Raw genomic sequence first — 19850 nt, 5'->3', positions numbered from 1 at the left:
AGACTTCCTCCCACTGTCACTGAAAGTCCCAGCCTGGACCCCCTAATTGAGCATCAACTCTCTTCAACATCCCTCTGCCCTATCCTACCCAGACTACTTCCTTCCAGCAATGCCCCTCCTCAGGGTCCTTCTCTATCCTGTCCCTAGATCTCTCTCAAGTCTTTTCCCAGCTCTGTTCTACCCGGTGACCTGGCTGTCTCCTGAGGCCTATTACCAAGGAGAAACCACCCCACCTCATACCTTCATTCCCCCCTCTCACTGAACCACAGGCTGCTTCTTACATAGTCCTGCTAGTCATGTGAGTGCCTACTCACAGGATCTCAAACAATCCCTCCTGGAAACTACACCTCCCATGGCTTCCCACTCTTAAAAGGCCAAACCTCAACTATGCCTGGGCTTCCAGCACCTACTCTTAAAGGATACAACTTCATTGAGTTCAGTGGAGTCCAACTAACTTATACCAGGGCAAGATTTAGCTCTTAAAGTCTATAACTCCAGCTATGACTTCAGTAATTAAGACATGAATTCAAGTATGGGTGAGAAACTGAAGCACAGAAAGGTTAAATGACTTGACCAAGGCCACCCAGAAGTCAGTGGCAGAACCCAGAGCTCTTGCCTTATGTGCTAACATGTAATAGGAAGGCATTTCTTTCTAAAGTGTAAATTTAATATTTTCAGAGTCACTGCCATCTTAGCACCTTGAGCACTGCATAGTGATATACCTAGCTCCATTTTAATGCAAATTATGTGTGAGCCATAGGCTCCTGATGAGCTGCTGACATGTCCTTTAGGTGGGCAAAGGTTTAGCTGCCCACGTTATACTATTATGAAAGAGTTCAAAAAAGCCCACACCTCTAGTCATCTTAGTTAAAAGCTACAATAATCTTCAGGATAACAGGTTTCAGAGTAGCAGCCGTGTTAGTCTGTATTCGCAAAAAGAAAAGGAGTACTTGTGGCACCTTAGAGACTAACAAATTTATTAGAGCATAAGCTTTCGTGAGCTACAGCTCACTTCATCGGATGCATTTGGTGGAAAAAACAGAGGAGAGATTTATATACACACACACAGAGAACATGAAACAATGGGTTTATCATACACACTGTAAGGAGAGTGATCACTTAAGATAAGCCATCACCAACAGCAGGGGGGGGAAGGAGGAAAACCTTTCATGGTGACAAGCAGGTAGGCTAATTCCAGCAGTTAACAAGAATATCAGAGGAACAGTGGGGGGTGGGGTGGGAGGGAGAAATACCATGGGGAAATAGTTTTACTTTGTGTAATGACTCATCCATTCCCAGTCTCTATTCAAGCCTAAGTTAATTGTATCCAGTTTGCAAATTAATTCCAATTCAGCAGTCTCTCGTTGGAGTCTGTTTTTGAAGCTTTTTTGTTGAAGTATAGCCACTCTTAGGTCTGTGATCGAGTGACCAGAGAGATTGAAGTGTTCTCCAACTGGTTTTGAATGTTATAATTCTTGACGTCTGATTTGTGTCCATTCATTCTTTTACGTAGAGACTGTCCAGTTTGGCCAATGTACATGGCAGAGGGGCATTGCTGGCACATGATGGCATATATCACATTGGTAGATGCACAGGTGAACGAGCCTCTGATAGTGTGGCTGATGTGATTAGGCCCTATGATGGTATCTCCTGAATAGATATGTGGACAGAGTTGGCAACGGGCTTTGTTGCAAGGATAGGTTCCTGGGTTAGTGGTTCTGTTGTGTGGTGTGTGGTTGCTGGTGAGTATTTGCTTCAGATTGGGGGGCTGTCTGTAAGCAAGGACTGGTCTGTCTCCCAACAGTGAGGTACAATACAAATTCACACCATGTAATACTCCCAAGGGCACAAGCCAATAAAAACTTTATTTACACACATTCTCATTACACAACATTATCAGTGGCAGGTTTCCCCACACACGCAAGGAGTCCCAGACATTTATAGGTGGCCTTTGCCATCCAAACGAAGTAACCGGTAAACAGTCCGGAAAACAAAGAATGAAATGCTGCAGCAAGTTTGGCATTTTCCTTGGCAAGTTTCCTTTCTCTTAGCTCTCATCAGACCAGAGCTCCTCTTCGCACATCTGCTTAGCTTTGGCTCACTTAGGGACGATACCTCCTTTTTCAAACAAAAGGTTTAAAGAATTTCACAACAAAATGTAATACAAATATTCACTGTAGAGGGCATTTGATTGGTTTGTTCTTTGTGGGTTTATTGGCAATTTGGCCAAAGTTGTATTGTGTGCTTATCAGAATTTGTTTTAGGATTTATTAAAGGAGTATAAATTTGTTGCATGATCTCCCCATACCTAGTCCCACCCCTCTACTGGCAGGGTGGGCAGCGGGGAAGGAAATCTAATCTCATCTCTGAGGCTCCAGTCTTGAAAAATTCTACTAATCTGAGTTGTGTTAATATTTTGGACAGCCAAGTAAATTTATCATTAACTTTTACATCATCATCTTGGCAAGGATAGATTTTGTGCATGGGCTGAAAAATTTTCCATAACAGTGGGCCACCAGCCAGGGCACTAGCAACAACTTCACTTGCTGCTGGATCACAGTCTACATGCACCATCTAGTGAAGGACAACTGCAGGACTGTTTTGGTTTGAGGTTCATTTACTATATACAATCTATCGTAGTTTGGTGTGAGTTTTCTACCTTGATGAGCTTTTTAGTTTAAAGTTCTGATGAAGTTTTAAGTCTTCCTCTGCTCCAGGATTTCTTGGCAACTTCGGTACACTTCAACCAGACAGTCTAGACGTGGCTTGGAGCTCTAGAGGTCAAGGAAAAACAGTCAGGCTCTGGGTTGGTTGCTGAAGAGGTAAGAGTTTTAATATTCATCCACAGTAACATTTATCAGATGGAGGAAGGAGTGGGAAGAAGGCTCACACAAAGCAAGCTACCATTGGCATGGATACAGAGGGAACTCAAAAGCAAGGCATCTGCAGTAAATTATTTTCCTGAAGCGAGATGATGACTCTATAGAGTGAACTCCTCTCATATCCATACAACTCGAGGTGATCCATCAGGCTCCAAGGAAGAGCTGAGGCAGATTGGAGGGGAATGACTGTATGAGCGTAGCCTGTGTTGTACCTGTCCTGTGGTTAGAGGACTTCAGTTCTCAAGGCTGTCAATGCAGTCCCTTTAAGGAACAGGACATTCACTTTGTTCTTTAATGACAGGTTTCAGAGTAGCAGCCGTGTTAGTCTGTATTCGCAAAAAGAAAAGGAGTACTTGTGGCACCTTAGAGACTGACAAATTTTGAGCTGTAGCTCACGAAAGCTTATGCTCTAATAAATTTGTTAGTCTCTAAGGTACCACAAGTCCTCCTTTTCTTTTTGTTCTTTAAGTTAATGCAATGTTATGGTTGAGGTTTTAAACACTTAGAGACTAGAATATTCAAGTTGATGGATCACACAGAAACTGTAACTTTTATCCTTTGTACATGTAGCATTCTGTATTACTAAATCTGAACTTTAATTTAATGCCTCAATATACATGTTCAACAGGACAGAATTACAATTGTCACAGGAAGCACAACTTTGAACTTCCCTATCTCACCAACAATATAACAGTAACATTTCTCCAGTTTAAAATTCCTTGACTTTTCAGGAATAATATAATAGCAACATTTTTTCACAAGTTCTTAAAGTGCTTTGTAAACCAATTAAACCTCACAATACTCTTCAAAGTAAACATATCTTTTTAATTGACAAATTAACTGATTTTATTCAGGGGACTTGACCAAGTTTACACACTGGCCAAACTGAACGTTGGTATGAGGAGGGGTAATTGCTAAATTCTATGGCTTAATTTGGCCCAGTAAATCAGTGCCAGATGCAGGGAAAAGAAAAAATTTGACTGCACATACTAATACATACATTTGTTACAAGTGAAACATATATATATATCTCATGAGAGGGTGGGGAATAAATTATGTGACATGAGACAGGGAGCAATCATCCACTATCAGTACTTGGAGTATTTACAGAGAAACCAGAAGGACCTGATTGACAGGAGATAGAAATACCTCCATAATAAAGAAAGGCACTACTGCAGTTGGCTCCCTCTTATACTAATCAAGTGTGGCTTTTAGGTTCCTGGCAAGTTACTAATGAACCTTTGCTAAGCCTCAGTGGTCCTTGGGCTTTAACTATAACTCGGTAAACAGGGGTATTTGGTGAGATCTCTACAGCTTCTTTTTATTGGCCTTGTACATATATCATACTGAGCACTATGATGCTGGGGTATATAATATGTAATGCCAAAATGCATTCCACCAAGTGTATTATGTTATTGTTACCTTTTTGACATTTTGTTAGTCTGTGCTTCCCAGCCTTGACCCCCTTATAATAAGCCATCAATGCCATAGCTGCAAAACATCCACATGGTCCAAATATCACTTATGATGAGGAAACAGAATACTATTACTTACTGGCATTTATACAGCACCTATCATCCAAGGATCTCAAAGTACTTTATAAAAATGGTTAAGTGTTGTTCTACATTCTGCAGATAGGCAAGACTGAAGCACACAGAGGGTGAGAGGATTTTTCACAAAGCAAATCAGTCTCTGACTGCGCAATAAAACCCAGGTGTCCTGATTCTCAGACCCATAACCTAATCGTTACCCCCATACTACCTTATATATATTTTTCCTCCTCTATTTACCATAAGAAGCAGCTTTCCTCATATTGACCCAATGTACCTGGATCCTGCCCCGGAGGATCTACCTTTAAGAAAGGGGAATTCAGACTCCACAGTCCTTAGCCTCTTCTACTACTGTCCACAAGAGGAGAGGAAGTGGACTGAAACCACCAATTCATTCCACATAATCTCTAAATGGCAGTCAAAGGATAATGATTTTCTGTCACTACTGACCTAGGTCAGATTAAAGCCAACAGAGAGGTGAAAGGTTCTGTATCCCATTCCTAACCTTCTGAGTCATCTAGTCCCCCAGTGTTTTATGACTTTTGAGCTCCCACAACAGCAGTGTAGTATGAAGTCCACCTAAAAGCTATCTTTGTAAATGTTGCTAATGGCAGCTTGAGAGAACAATACGTCAGGTCAGTGCAGACGTGTTAACAGGCTCCGTCAGATGGTATTCATTAAAATTGCCTTCTCTAAAGTTGGCATAACAGAGAGAAATAAAGACTGTACAGCGGAGGTAACAAGAGGTTACTGCTCCTGTTAAAGTATCTGTGAATGCACCCTCAAGTGAGCATGTCAGATTGTCTTATGTGAGAATTATGGAGGGGTATTGCATTTCAGACTAAAGCATCCTCTTTCCTAGCTCCTTGGTAGTGAGTGGTTAAAGGAGAATCAAATACAAGTATCAGGGTATACCCTTGAAAGTAGCACTGTTCAGAGTTGGGTGGGTGAGAGAAACCACACCCAAATAGAAGCCTATCCCTTGGCATTGGCAATGAATAGAGGCAGCTGAGATCACGGTCCGATGCCAGGATTCTCGGTGGAGCTGAATGGAATTCACTCATTGCAAGTGATGTTGGATTTGCTGAAGAAGCTTAACTCATTAACATTTGTAAGTATCTTTGAGATCTTTGCCTATCATCAGCAACATGTGCAGCTTAATGCAATTTAGCTGTAAGTGTGTAGCCATTGACAAATTGTGTTCAGTAGTGATTCAGAAACCATGACTAAAACCTGACACTCTGCAGTAGGTAATTTTCACAGGTAGAGAAGGCTGCAGAGTCATTACATTATACAAAGTATACAAAAATTTGTTATTACTATATTTGTACTTCAGTAGTGCCTAGGAACATGAAAGGAAAACCCATTGTGTTAGGCACTGTACAGAGTCAGACAGTAAAAAGAAATTCCCAACCCCAAAGAGCTCATAACCTAGGTTACGACAAGTAACAACAAGGGGATCATAAAAATAAATGGGCAGAGAGGAGAGGAAAGAAGGTAATGTTAAGCAGAGGCCTCAGCTCACCGCTTCTGTTTCAAAACCTTTGATTGTCATTGGGTAAAAAAGGGAGAGACCATCTACTTACTTCAGAGTACCTCCTTACCAGAACCTTTGACGTGGGTAGCTGAGACTCTACTGGTGGCAGCACTGTATAGCTTGCGGATGAGACTACATACAGAAGCCAGATAAGCTTTACGAAACTCAGCAGCCTTGGTTCCTAGGCTGACCAATGAGCTTTTTTTCTTGGGTTGAGATTTGCACATCTTTCTATTCCTACTCTGAATCCAGAATGGACTACACGAGAGCCAAAAGTGTTTTCCCAACACTAATTTCTACTGCTTCTGTGGCACCAGCTCTAAAGTGCTATAGGAATCAAGCGGGCGGACTCTGAGGCACATCTCAGAGAGAGCAACTGCAATGGGCTGAGTGAGGGATTATGGAATGAAAAGTGCTGAGAACCCCAGTAATACCAACAAACTACAAATTTGAGTCTCTCCACAATCCATTTCATTCTCACCTGAAAGAGCGGCACCACCTCAGATACCCCATGAGGTTCCTGAGGATCTTGGAGAAGGATGCACAGGTAATAGATAACTTTTTGCTAAAAAACAAAAGCAAAAACCAACAAAGCATGAAAATTTTATCGGGGTGCCTTAAATTATCAGTGAGAGGGGATCTGTTCCTAACAAAAGTGACCTGAGGGAAGGGGTAAGGCATATTGAGATGACTCAGCACCAACAACTGATTTAAACGAGGAACAATTTTTGTTTTAAAATGATGTGGTCTCCTCTCATCTCCCAACTGTGTTTTACCTTAGAAATATCAGGAATGCCCTGTTTTTCTGGGTTTTGCTGGAGGATCTTTTAAGGCTCTTACAGCATAGATATTGTGATCTCCTTCCCTTTAACTGAAAAGGTAATGGTGCTGAATTTTTAACAAAGACATTGTTTTTCCAAAATGTTCGTCAGTCACTGTAGTTCAATAGGTATTAACAAAAAGCAAACACAAAAAGTGTTTTAAACAGTCTGACTAAAAATTCCTTCTGCTCTTACCCTTTTGACTCATGATATCATTTTACTAATTCTCCAGTTATTACAGGATTTGTCTTTCCTATAAAATTATGTCATAATTAAACTGGATTGTGAAGAATCAAGAAAGGATTTGTCCTGGTCTGCACTGACTTCAAAGACGCTGCCAGTGACATGCTGTTAGCAGACTCACTTTTTCATGACTGTGTTCAAACATGGTAACATTTTGTTGTTTAGAGCAGCACATAGAGTCTTCCAGACTAATCAGACCTGAATAGACTTAAAGACTTTCAAGCCTTCTTTAGCCATCAAAATGAAGAGAAAAAAAAAACCATGTCCAAGCTCAGTTGTTTTTTCTTTTGCAGGTCATGGTAAAGATCTGCGCCGCAGGGCTATGAACTCCAAGAGGTTTTCCTGCTCTTTCGTTCCAACAAGCCAGGTATCTCCTTTCTATACCAATCAACTTCAAAAGCGTTCTCTCAAATACTTTTCAGAGGAAAATGGAGATCCTGCAGCCATTCCATCTACAGCTGAGATCTCTTCAAATCTTACAAGCCAAGCACAATTGGACCTGGTCTACATTGGAAGGGAACAAATCTAGGGAAACAACCAAACCAAACCCACCCACCCACACCAATATATCATCCCAAAACATACACAGCCCATGCACCTCAGTCTCTAAGGCCCTGTTTACGTTACAGTACGTTGATACTGCAACTCCCTCCCTCCACTGTCACCCAATATATGTGCAATTTTAGCCATATTTAATATTAGATTTTTAATCTGAAATCAACTCCAATAGATTGAGAGGATAGTTGCTGCTTTCCCGTAAGACCTTAAACAAAATCAGAAAAACCACAAACATAATGAGATTTATTGTGGTCTGTCTTCTGATTTATAAACCATTTGGTGTGTCGGACATCAGGACCAACACTCACAAGAATAGCACAAGAGGGAATGTTTACAACCACTGACCCAAATTCACCCTGATGTAAATCTACTACCATCAACTTCATTACATCAGGAATGAATGTGGCCTTTTGTTTTAAATGTCCTCTTTCCAGCAGGATTCAGAAAGGAAAAAGATGGTGCAATGGGAAGAGAAGCCAGGAATATAGGACATAATGTTGGTGAAGCTAAGGACACCACACCAGTCCAAGAATTTCCGCCTTGACAACAAAATCTGAATCCACTGCCCAGTTAAAACAGTTGTTCCTAGCCACAAGCACAGGGGAAAACATAACAGATGTAATATTGATTATGCTGTACAAGAAGAAAGGCTGTATGAGCTGATTACCATATAAATGGCCTCATTGATGACCACATCCTTCACTTGGCTCATTTCAATGAAGGTTGTATTCTCTTTGCCCGAAGCATAGGATGAGGTCATCTGGATGCCAAGTGAGCCAACGACTAACAGGGACTCGTGGTCAATTTTCACAAAGTGCAGGTACACGATCAAGCCAATCAGGGTGATAAATATAGCAGCTGAGAGCACCATGCTGTTCTGTAAGGAAAATCAAACAGGCATTTAGGCTCCAACCCTGCAATTAACTGCATGCAAGCATAGACACGGGGCTATGTACAGTAAATTGTAGGGTCATCCATGAAAGTCGGACAGTTCCCATCTTGCTTGACACACTGTGGACTAACCTCTAGATCAGGAAGCATGAGTCTCTATACCTTGAATTTAATTAAGTGCCACTCTGTGGTTGAGTGCTGTAACAGATTGATACCTCAGTGGATCAGGCCTGGAGGGGGACCTATAATTGACCAGTGGGTTCTACTAACTCTGCCCCAAAACACCAAGTTATATCATACAAGACAGACTGTCATATAAATGCAGATTATGATGCACTTACACTTACAAAGATAGACAGGTATTACCCCTTTTTTATAGATGGTGAATTAGAGGCCCAGCATGATTAGACAGAAAGGATGGTCTTGTGGTTCAAGCGCTGGATTGGGAATCAGAAGATGCGAGTTCAATCTAGTTCTGCAGTGCGTGACCTTGATTAATCTTAATTTCTTTGCCTTAGTACCCTGATCTGTACAATGGGAGTAATACTTGTCCCTTTCTTCAATGCTTTGTCTTGTATATTTAGATCGTAAGCTTTCTGGAGATGGAACTGTGTCTTGCTAGGTGTTTGTATGGTGCCCTGATCTTGGGACCTTTTGGTATTACTACAATATAAATAATACGTGCTAAATCAATGATTAGATTAAACTCAAGCAGTACATCACTTGAAGAGCTGGGAATAGAATCCAGGTGTCCTGACTCAAAATCCAGTGCCCTATCCCCAGGACCAATTTTAGAGAGAACATTGCTGAGCATAGGAAATATTAATTCAATCACTTAGGGACCAAAACTCTGTTGTTCTAACTCATTTCATGCCACTTCCCAAACTGAATAATCCTTGGTGGCTGTCTTGAAGGAGGAATGATGCTGGACTGCTCGCTAGCATTGTTACAGGAGAAAGGGGTCCTGCGCTGCACTAAGAGGGTGGTGAGATCGAGGCTCAGGTTCTTGGGGTAATAGAAGAATTTCAACCAATGATGTACATCTTGGATCAGTGTTCTTCACAGCTTATATAATCAAGTAGGAAGGCACTGGGGGCAACTGCTGACAGATTAATGCCTTCTTACAGGAATTTAGGATACAATTCCCCCACTAACAAGTGACTGTTAAATCCTTGCTCAATAAACTATCTTCTGACATTGACAACCTTGCCAATCATCACCCTGGTCTCTTATCTTTGCTTTCTGGGAAAAGTCACTGAGAAGATCGTCGTGTGGCAATGCTAGTGTTAACTGTAGTCCTCAGACTTTGAGCCTTTTCAGTCCTTCTTTTGGCCTCAGTATACACTATAGAGATTGCACTGGTCTCACTAGTTGTTCACAATCTCTTAGTAATGCTAAAGGTCAGATATTTATGCCTATTCTTTTAGATCTGTCAACAGTCTTTAAAATCTTTGCCCACAAGGTCTTGTTGACACGTGACCACAAGTACGTAGATGGTATTGCTAGTGGAGTGCCCTTCTTTCCTCCCAGAAAAATTTGAGAGAATTATTCTCCATGATCACTTGTCTGCTCCCAAGAAATATCTCCTGTGGGTTTCCAGACACTCACCTCTCCTGTTCAGTGTATATAATCTGGCTCCCATCAATATGCTAGACATAGATCCATATACATAAAAAATACATGATCCCTGCACCGAAGGAGCTTACAAACTAACTGAGGCTTCTGGGAAGATAATGAGATCAGGATATGGCTGTCATGCAACTCTGACTCATTTTCATCAAATGAAGATGACAGAACATCTTTGCTTTCCCAGAGCCTGGGTGAGCCCAAGACTTGGGATGTGAACTAGCAGAAGTTCAGCTCAATCAGAATTGCAGTAATGCTCTACATGGGGCCACCCCTAAAGATTACTTAACAGCAACATCAGTCAGTCTTCCTGAATAGTGATATATTACATCCATTTGCTAGGAACTGGCTTTCTATTCACTTCTAAGAATTTACTTTGCCCTGTATTATCAGAGTCTCAGCTACCTGGTGCATCATCTCGCTCTCCATAAGCCATCATAGCAGCTGAAGTCAGATGGAGTCAGTGTTCATACTCACTAGCATGATTTCTACATCTGGGGGCTAGATGTACCGATGCATGTTCATTTTCATTATCTGAGTCAGATGTCACCAGCAGAAGGTTGATTTTCTTTTTTGGTGGTTCAGATTCTGTAGTTTCCACATCAGAGTGTTGCTCTTTTAAGACATCTGAAAGCATGCTCCCTACCTCGTCCCGCTCAGATTTTGAAAGGCACTTCCGATTCTTAAATCTTGGGTTGAGTGCTGTAGCTATCTTTAGAAATCTCACATTGGTACCTTCTTTGCATTTTGTCAAATCTGCAGCAAAAGTGTTCTTAAAATGAACACGTTCTGGGTCATCATCCAAGACTGCTATAAGATGAAATATATGGCAGAATGTGAGTAAAACAGAGCAGGGGACATACAATTCTCCCCCAAGGAGTTCAGTCACAAATTTAGTTAACTCATTATTTTTTTAAATGAGCATCATCAGCATGAAAGCATGTCCTCTGGAACGGTGGCCGAAGCATGAAGCAGCATATGAATGTTTAGCATATCTGGCACGTAAATACCTTGCAATGCTGGCTACAAAAGTGCCAAGCAAATGCTTGTTCTCACTTTCTGATGACATTGTAAATAAGAAGAGAGCAGCATTATCTCCTGTAAATGTATACAAACTTGTTTGGCTGAGTGATTGGCTGAACAAGAAGTAGGACTGAGTGGACCTGTAGCCTCTGAAGTTTTACATTGTTTTGTTTTTGAGTGCAGTTATGCTACAAAAAACAAATCTACATTTGTAAAGTTGCACTTTCAAGACAAAGAGATTGCACTACAGTACTTGTCTGAGGTGAATTGAAAAATACTATTTCTTCTGTTCATCATTTTTACAGTGCACATATTTATAATCAAAATATACACTTTGATTTCAATTACAACACAGAATATAAGACAGAAAATGTAGAAAAACATCCAAAATAGTTAATAAATTTCAATTGGTAGTCTCTTGTTTAACAGTCCGATGAAGTGAGCTGTAGCTCACGAAAGCTTATGCTCAAATAAATTGGTTAGTCTCTAAGGTGCCACAAGTACTCCTTTTCTTTTTGCGAATACAGACTGACACGGCTGCTACTCTGAAAACTGCAATGAATCACAATTAATTTTTTTAATCGCAATTAATTTTGGAGTTAATTGCGTGAGTTAACTGCGATTAATCGACAGCCCTACCCTATACTGAATCTAACAACTTCAGCTTGCCTAAAGGATAGCTTTCAGAAAGGCATCCATGCAGTCTTGATTTGAAGACATCAAGATACGGAGACTCCACCACGTCCCTGCTCATTTCTTCCAGCAGTTACTCACCCTCAATGCTACATTTGTGCTTTAGTTCTAACTTGAATTTGTCTGCCTTTAATTTTTGTTCCTGTTATGCCTTTCTCGGAATTTGCGCCGGTTTAAGGCGCTGGCTGCTGCCTGGTGTCCGTGTGCGAAGGTGGTGGGGGCAAAGGGATTCCCTGGGTCAATAATGATAAAAGGTCCCTTCTTTTAAATAATGACACAAGCTGTTTTCCAAATTTCCGTGCCCGCCTGGAGACTGCAGCTCTGGGAGCCTTTGATAAATGAGCAGTGGGCCGTGGGGGACCCCGATGGGGCGCAGGCTGACCCCACGGCTCCCCTGACGGCGGATTTCGGGGGTCCCTCTCGGGGGCTGGGAGAACGTGGCGGCGCATGACCTGGGCGCCCGCACGACGGACAAGGCGGAGGAGGCTTTGGGGGGCGCGGTCGGGACGGGCCCGGGGAGCCCCTCGGTACCTGGCTGAGCACGAAGAGCCCATAAGCCGCCAGCCAGACGGAGCAGGTAGCGGCGCTCAGCGAGCGCAGCTGCAGCCGAGGGCAGCGCACCGAGAACTCCCGGCAGGAGGCGCTGTACTGGCGGCGCTGCAGCGCGATGCGGCCCCCGGACACGGCCCGGTACGTCCCCTCCTCCATATTGCCCCGCCGGCCCCACCAGCCAGCCGCACTGAGCGGGCCTCCCGCCGCGCAGAGCGGCCCCGACTGCCCGCCGCTCTAGCGCGTCAGCTCCATGGTCCAGAGCTCTCACTTCCGCCGCCGCCCGGCCGCGCTCCCCGCGTTGCCCTTTGACCCGACGCGGTCTCCTGCCTCCCCTGACCCGCCCGCCCCCTCCAGCCTCGGCGGGCGCTGCTGCCCGAGGAGTCCGGGGCCGAGCCGCCCTACGCAGCAGCAACTTCAGTCTCCAGGTGCCCGTCTCCGTAGCCGCAAGTGGTGGCCGCCCAGCGCGGCTGGCCCAGCTCCCCGGCACCAAGTCGGAGGCTCCTTACGAAGAGCCGCGTAGTTTGTGAAAAGGCCAAGGCCCAGGTTGTCCGTGGCTGCTGCTCGTAGGGGCCTCCCATCTAAATCTGAGCTCCACTGAGCCTGATTTTTCAGAAGCACTGAGCGCTCCCGGTCCAGAGAAAGGCCTGGGGAGAGCCAGACGCTCAACACCTCTGACAATCCGGCCCAAGGTGTCGCCGTTCATGTAATTGAAATGAACGGCCACGTCTTGATTCTGCTTCGTGCTTGAGCCCTAATAAGGTAAAACATGCAGGCAGAACCCTGTTGACTTCAGTGGGGCTTGATGCTGGTGTAAATTGCTCTTAGCAGGGTGATTACCAGGTGGTCTTGCCAGGTGTATCCTATAAGAAGGATAGTAGCCTCCCGGAGCCCTAGAAAATCAAGCTCAGACAAATAGGACAAACCCACCCTAAGGTAAGAGTCTGAAAGAGACTCCCAAATATTTTCCTGGCTACTAAGCAATAATGACTCTAACATAAACTGTCAACAGGTATGGCTAGACACTCTTTCTGAATATCTGTTTATTTTGCAATCCAGTAATGTTAGAAATTTAAACTGTTCCTCTCTGTGAGCATCATATTTACCTACAGTGAATTTTATTTAATTCTCTAACTCAGGTGCCTCTGAACTTCCTCAGTCTTCTGTAGTCTTTGACTAATCTAAATAATCTTGTGTCATGTGCAGATTTTGCCACGTCACTGTTTACCTTCTTCTCCAGGTGTTTAATAAATAAGTTTAAACTGCTCTTAGTGTAAATCATTGCAATATCCTCTTATTTGCTTCATTCCATGATTAAAAACTGATGACTTATTCCTGTTTTGTTTTCTGTTTCTGTCAATTTCTAGTACACAAAAGAACTTCTCTCACACCCTGTATTTAGTTTCTTTAACTACACCTTCTTATGAGGAACCTGATTAAAGCTTTTTGAAAGTCTGAACCAATAATATCAACTGGCTTTCCTTTGTCAACCTCAAAGACTTCTCCTAAAGTGAGAGATGTGATTCTCGGTTAGAGCCCACATTAATTGGGTCTTATATTTCAGAGTAGCAGCCGTGTTAGTCTGTATTCGCAAAAAGAAAAGGAGTACGTGTGGCACCTTAGAGACTAACAAATTTATTTGAGCATAAGCTTTCGTGAGCTACAGCTCACTTCATCTCATGAAAGCTTATGCTCAAATAAATTTGTGGGTCTTATATTGTGTTTCTCTAGGACAGGTGTTCTTCTTACTATTGCTTCAAACAACTTGTCAAGTGCTGAAGTAAAGATAGTGGCCTTTAAATGTCAAGCTTAATCCTAATGCTTTAAAAAATAGACCTAATATTCCAGACTAATCAGACCTGAATAGACTTAAAGACTTTCAAGCCTTCTTTAGCCATCAAAATGAAGCCCACCTTCCAGTCCTCAAGAATATCAGCTAGCTTTCATTGTAAATTACATTGTTTTGTTAGCAGCTCACCCACTTAATTCTTAAATCGTTCAGAACTTTTGGGTGAGTATTCTGTGGACCTGATGACTTGCTGCTGTCACTATACCTCACAAGGAGTAGACAAGATAAGATAGGGAACTGAAGAACCCATGCCTAGGAATGCCTGCTGCAGAGGTAATTATGAAATTAAAAGAATTAAAGTTAGCTTAAGTTTGGTTTATAGTTTGTGGCTAGTACGGAAAAGCCCCCATCAGCAAGTAAAGGAAGGCCATGAAAATAATAAGTATTATTACTTATAGTGTGGAAAAGATATATATGGTTCAAAAAGTAACTGATAAAGCAAAAAAGACAAAGGAAAACTGTCTTAAAAGAAACAAGTACAAACCATCCCATTATTCAGCTGGTAATAAGGAGAGAGGAGCCGAAAGGAAGGCCTTGGAGGAAAGAAAGTAGCAAGGATAAACTGCTTCAAACTGGGTTTTTGCTAAAGCTAGCAAGTTAGCTGAAGTGTATAAAGAGAGCCCTGAAGCTGTCGGTTCTTTTTCAGATCCTACCTGATCATGCTGGAGCATGCCAAGATGAAATGGTTTTCCCTAGGTCAGGCCTGTTTGTAAGTATACTGATCATGTTCTTGTCAATACTTTATTACTGTATTGGGTGTAGTGACTGTACATTTTTAGGGTGCTAGGCATGTTTACAGCAATTGTATAAAATACCGTTTGGTCTTTGGATTTAATAAAGGAATTGTTGATTAAATTAGCATTTGGTGGTCTCCAATAATTTCAGATACTATTAATGATTCCAAAATTTTTGATGACCAGAAAGGACCCCTGACAATTTCAGTTGCTGTAAACCCCCAAAGTGAAGGGATAGCAGCCTGTTATCTAGGGACAATATAGAATTCTCTTTTAAAGAGAAATTAAATAAAATAAGGGGAATAGAGGGAGGTATTCTAGATATCTATGTAAAAGAATGCTTGGCAGAAGTCTGTTGAATGCCACTGAAATTTAAAAAAAAACAAACAAAAAAGACCATTGGCAGCCACAGAAAAAACAGTATCTAGTTTTTTTTTATCCTAAGGCAAAGAGAGTCAAAATAAAACAGCAGTTTCACAAGCATTGTTTCTGGTGGCTACAAACGAAATATGCCACCTTGAGGGATGAATGCAAAAAGCATAGAGAACGAATCAAAGTTGTAGAGAAGGAAACAAGCTAAATGGAAAAAATTCCTGGAAGGAAAAAACAGTGTCTGTCGCATAAATCCAAAGTGAAAAGCAGTTGTCTTTCAAGGACCATATTTAGTGAGTACAGCTTTGCAGGCAAAGTGTACTAAGTTAAGAAATAAGTGCAAAAAAACCATAAAGATAAACTTAGAGACTGAGAAAAAGTCAGCTGAGAAATGTTATTCTGGGAGATAAGACAGAAGAGTTACGGTCCCAGAAGTTATTAGCTAGTGCGGTCTTGGGAAGTGCCTTATTTAACAAGGAAAAACTAGTGAGTAATTCAAGGAAAAAGTATGTGCAGTTAAAAGGAGCTTTTGTGCAAATTAACACTGCAGAGCTCAGAGGGGACTAGATAGTCGAGGGTAGTGCAAGTAATAAAATCTTAAAAAATTAGAAGTGATTAAATGCTAGAGAATGTTGGTGTTTTTAAAAAAAAAAAAAAAAAATGCTTGGATTGATAGTGAAACCCAGTAATGGCAGTACAACTCCATGCAGTCATACCTTAGTAATAAAACAAATTATGTAAAGGGGAGATCAGTTGGGCACAACTACGTTTTGTCCCCAGAAGCCTTTACAGCTGTTTAGAAGGAAAAGACCGCTTCTGGAGAAATGTATCTGTAAATAATCAATTGTAAATAGCTGCTGCTGGCAGAGTGACAGTCTGATTAGAACTATTTGACTATGGAGAGACACAGTGAGTGAGGTAATATCTTTTATTGGACCAACTTCTGTTGATGAGAAAGCGTTTGTAATACCCCCTTTTGTATGTTTAAAATGAATTGGCTTTTAAAAGATTCCACTAAAATTCCTTCCAGATCTTTCGTTCAAGATTGCAAAGCTGACACCCACACACACACTCTTTGAGCAGCAGCCAACATGTCTGGTTAGTCTTAACTTTGTTAATTAACACTTTGGGTGTCTCGGTGCTATTACAAAGTTTAACTTTTTTTAAATTAAGTTATAAATGTTAAATATAAACCAGTAAATGAAAATAGGGAATAAAAGGGCACAGGCAGCACTAGGATAGTGGGGAGAGACCCTGCATCCCTTTTTCAATAATAAAGCAACAGCTGAGAGAGCTGCAGAAGAAAAATAAAATATTAATGTATAGTGTGTGTGTATGTATATATAGAATTGATATGGCTAATAAGTTATAGCAAATTAAAAAAAGTGAAAGTTTAAATTATGAAAGGAGTGAGCATTCCTATGGAACATGCAGTATATACTGTAAAAGGGGTAAAAGAAATGTAAACAAGACATACTACTTAATTAAAATCCTACCATGGCTCCAAAGAGGCTTTTTCAGATGGCTGTGTGTTTTGGAAGCAGAAACCAACTCAGCATCAAGAAAGATCAGTGAACGTAAGAAATGATGATTAACCACTAAAAATTGTATCCAAAAGTTCTGATTAACTGTGGTGTAAAGTAAAAGTTGTTAGGGAGTGAAAATGTATATGGGGATGTTTTGTAAATAGAAAAAAGAAATGTATTTAATCTAAAGCAAGTGTATACAAGATTTAAATGCCTTAGTAGATTGCAAATGAATGCAACTGATGGTTTAGGGTTGGTTAAACCTTTTAAAATATTGTACAACATGTAGATGATATTCTGGTGCAGACAGCGAATGCCATTAAAAGGTATTAAAAGTCCTGTGTTAGGTTTTAATGAAAGCTGGACTAAAGCTAAAGCCAAAAAAGGCTCAGCTCATGAAGCAGGAGATTTCCTTCCTGGGACTAATCCTGCAACCAGGCCTGTGCGCTCCAAACAAATGCTTCATGTGATTTTTTTTTTTTTTTTTTTTTTTTTTTTTAAAAAGAGCTGCTCCTCTCTATTTCAGAAACAACACTAGATCACTGCTGGGTATGGCAGGCTTTTGTGAGGGCTTTCATCCCTTGGTTACACTGTAATCCTTGCACCCCTCTACCACCTCCTCCAGAAGAAGTGGGGATGGATACCCCCCAGCATACCCTGCCAGCGTACAAGTTAAGAGGCTTTTAGCACAAGTTCCAGTTCTTAGCACCTCAGCTTATACAAAACCTTTTGGATTGTTTGTAGCAACCAGGGAAACAGCCATTTCAACTATTAACTCAGTATCTCACAACAGAGGAAAAACGTATTGCTTATGCTTCCTGGGTATTAAATGGAGTTGAAAAGCAGTATACCCGTAATGAAAAATACTACTGGGTTTTTAGTGGGCTCTGATGTATTTTAGATATCTGGTGGGGCTGGGACGCATAAAACTCTTTAAAAGTATCTTTTGTCTGGTAAAATCAAAAATGGTACAGTGTCTAGTTCTAGAATGACAAGGTCCTTGCTGCTGGAAGAGCACCATCTTGAAGTCTGTTCTCTCAAAAACCCAGTCACCTTACCAGCAGGATTGTTAATTGTACTCCATATGAGTGTTCTGGAGAAATTTTCTCTAAAAAGGGGCCCGTAACCCTTTTATCTCATGAGCAGTACATAAGTTAAAGTCTGAAGGGCGGTAGCCTGAGGGATTAGCAATATATATTGATGGGTCACCCTGTCACCAAAAAGGAACCCTAGTCACAGGATTTGCTGTTTGAGCTCCCCCCATTCAGGCAGCTGTACCTCTGCAGCACAGATGTAGTACACACTCAGCCAAGTGTACTGAAGTGGCTGCTGTGTCAAAGGCATTATCACTCTGTAATAAAGGACAAGTACTGGTTGGTGTGATATGTTCAAACTCAGTGGATCTGTGATGCCTTGACAACATACGTTCCTGGGTGGAGCATGAATTCATTTTGTAGTGCAGATCACAAGCCATTACGCTTCTCAAGCCCTTTTGTCCTATATATAGGAATTGGCAGATAAATCGGGTAACTCGGTGATATATGTGGTTAAGGTAAAAGCTCATTCCAGACATAGGAAGTAAGCAAGAAGAATAAATGTGGATGAAGCTGCTGCTGCTAGGGAGACTGTGGTATGAGTCCCACTCTGATTATCCAATCCTTGCTGTTACCACCCAAGCACAAACAGAAAACACTGATTGAGGACACGTCTACACTTGCAGAGTTACAGGGCCGGCTGTTACAGCGCTGCTCAGAGAGTGCAGAAGGGAAACTGCTGTTGTGTGTTCACATGACAGTTGCCCACACAATAGTGTGTTCACACCTGCGGCACTTGCAACGCTATTCAGAGTGGTGCACTCTGGGCAGCCATAGAATATCAGGGTTGGAAGGGACCTCAGGAGGTCATCTAGTCCAACCCCCTGCTCAAAGTAGGACCAATCCCCAACTATCCCACAGAGCACCTCTTTTTCTTTTGCTGCTAAGACTTGTGGGAAGGTGGAGGGGGTCGCGGAGCATCCTGCGTCCAGTCTCAATTCCCCGTAATGCATTGCTTTGCATCCCATCAATCCCTGTGTGGCTGTTCACATTTGGCACTATGTTTCAACAGTTTGTGTACTGTGTGCCCTGCCTGTTTCAGGCAGCAGGAATGGATCCTGAACTGCTGATCAGTATGCTGCTTACTCTGACCAACAAGTCATGAGTGGCAGTGGAGCTATCCTTAAACTACAAAGGCAAGAGGAGAGCGACATTGATCTTGCCACGCATAGTAGCTATGACACGAGATTGCTTGTGGCATTCGCAAAGGTGGTGACCACAGTGGAGCACCGCTTTTGGGCTCGGGAAACAATCACTGAATGGTGGGATCACAGCATGATGCATGTCTGGGATGACAAGCAATGGCTGCAGATCTTTTGCATAAGGAAAGCCACATTTGTATGACTGTGTGATGAGCTCACCCCAGCCCTGCAGTGCAAGGGCACGAGAATGAGAGCTGCCCTGTTGTTGGAGAAGTGTGTGGTGATAGCACCGTGGAAGCTGGCTACTCCAGACTGCTACCGATTGGTCTCTGATCAGTTCGGAGTCGGAAAGTCGACCATTGGAGTCTTTTTGATCGAAGCGTGCAGGGCCATTAATCACATCCTGCTCTGAAAGACCGTGACTCTGGGCAACATGCGTGACATTGTGGATGACTTTGCACAAATGGGCTTCCCTAATTGCGGAGAGGTGATAAATGGCAAGCACATTCCAATTCTGGCACCAAACCACTTAGCCACCGAGTACATTAATCACAAGGGGTATTTTTCAGTGATTCTCCAGGCATTAACACAGGCTGGTCTGGAAAGGTGCACGACGCATGCATCTTTTGGAACACTGGCCTGTTCAAGAAGCTGCAAGCAGGGACTTTCTTCCCGGACCAGAAGATCACTGTAGAGGAAGTCAAAATGCCCAGTGTGATCCTGGGAGACCCTGCTACTCCTTAATGCCGTGGCTCATGAA

General features: G+C 42.2%; 2 protein-coding genes across 4 annotated transcripts in view; one reads left to right on the top strand and one right to left on the bottom strand.

The window, feature by feature from the left end:
* Positions 1–1846: 1846 nt before the first annotated feature.
* Positions 1847–12647, bottom strand: PIGH (phosphatidylinositol glycan anchor biosynthesis class H). Of its 2 annotated transcripts, XM_038404343.2 has the most exons (5): positions 12356–12631; positions 8259–8468; positions 6451–6534; positions 2660–2774; positions 1847–2118 (listed from the first exon to the last, which is right to left on the bottom strand). In XM_038404343.2, the coding sequence occupies exons 1-4, from the start codon at positions 12530–12532 to the stop codon at positions 2697–2699; spliced, it is 549 nt and encodes a 182-aa protein (XP_038260271.1). In that variant the 5' UTR covers positions 12533–12631; the 3' UTR covers positions 1847–2118; positions 2660–2696. The 2 variants fall into 2 exon arrangements, with proteins under 2 accessions (XP_038260271.1, XP_038260270.1); XM_038404342.2 differs by having other exon boundaries at positions 1847–2774; positions 12356–12647.
* Positions 12648–12719: 72 nt separating this feature from the next.
* Positions 12720–19850, top strand: part of ARG2 (arginase 2) — a 44921-nt gene continuing 37790 nt past the window's right edge. Inside the window, exons 1-3 of one of the 2 annotated variants that reach the window (XM_043517410.1) lie at positions 12720–13309; positions 14376–14495; positions 14869–14931. In XM_043517410.1, the coding sequence (XP_043373345.1) occupies positions 14882–14931 (50 nt within the window). In that variant the 5' untranslated portion in view covers positions 12720–13309; positions 14376–14495; positions 14869–14881. Of the gene's footprint in view, positions 14496–14868; positions 14932–19850 lie in introns of both variants that reach the window. The other variant, XM_043517411.1, reaches the window with a different exon arrangement.

The sequence above is a fragment of the Dermochelys coriacea genome, chromosome 6 (genome assembly GCF_009764565.3).
Source record: "Dermochelys coriacea isolate rDerCor1 chromosome 6, rDerCor1.pri.v4, whole genome shotgun sequence".
In the NCBI taxonomy this organism is placed as follows: domain Eukaryota; kingdom Metazoa; phylum Chordata; order Testudines; family Dermochelyidae; genus Dermochelys; species Dermochelys coriacea.
Note: the sequence above shows the minus strand (reverse complement) of the source record. Positions and strands in the feature narration are given on the sequence as shown.

Bases quoted from the DNA above. Each gene is read 5' to 3' on its own strand.
- PIGH (XM_038404342.2), bottom strand. From the start codon at position 12,532: ATGGAGGAGGGGACGTACCGGGCCGTGTCCGGGGGCCGCATCGCGCTG. The intron at 8,469-12,355 runs GTACCGAGGGGC...TTTTCCTTACAG, and splicing joins GGCTCTTCGTGCTCAGCCAG to AACAGCATGGTGCTCTCAGC. The intron at 6,535-8,258 runs GTAATCAGCTCA...TTTGTTTTTTAG, and splicing joins TCAATGAGGCCATTTATATG to CAAAAAGTTATCTATTACCT.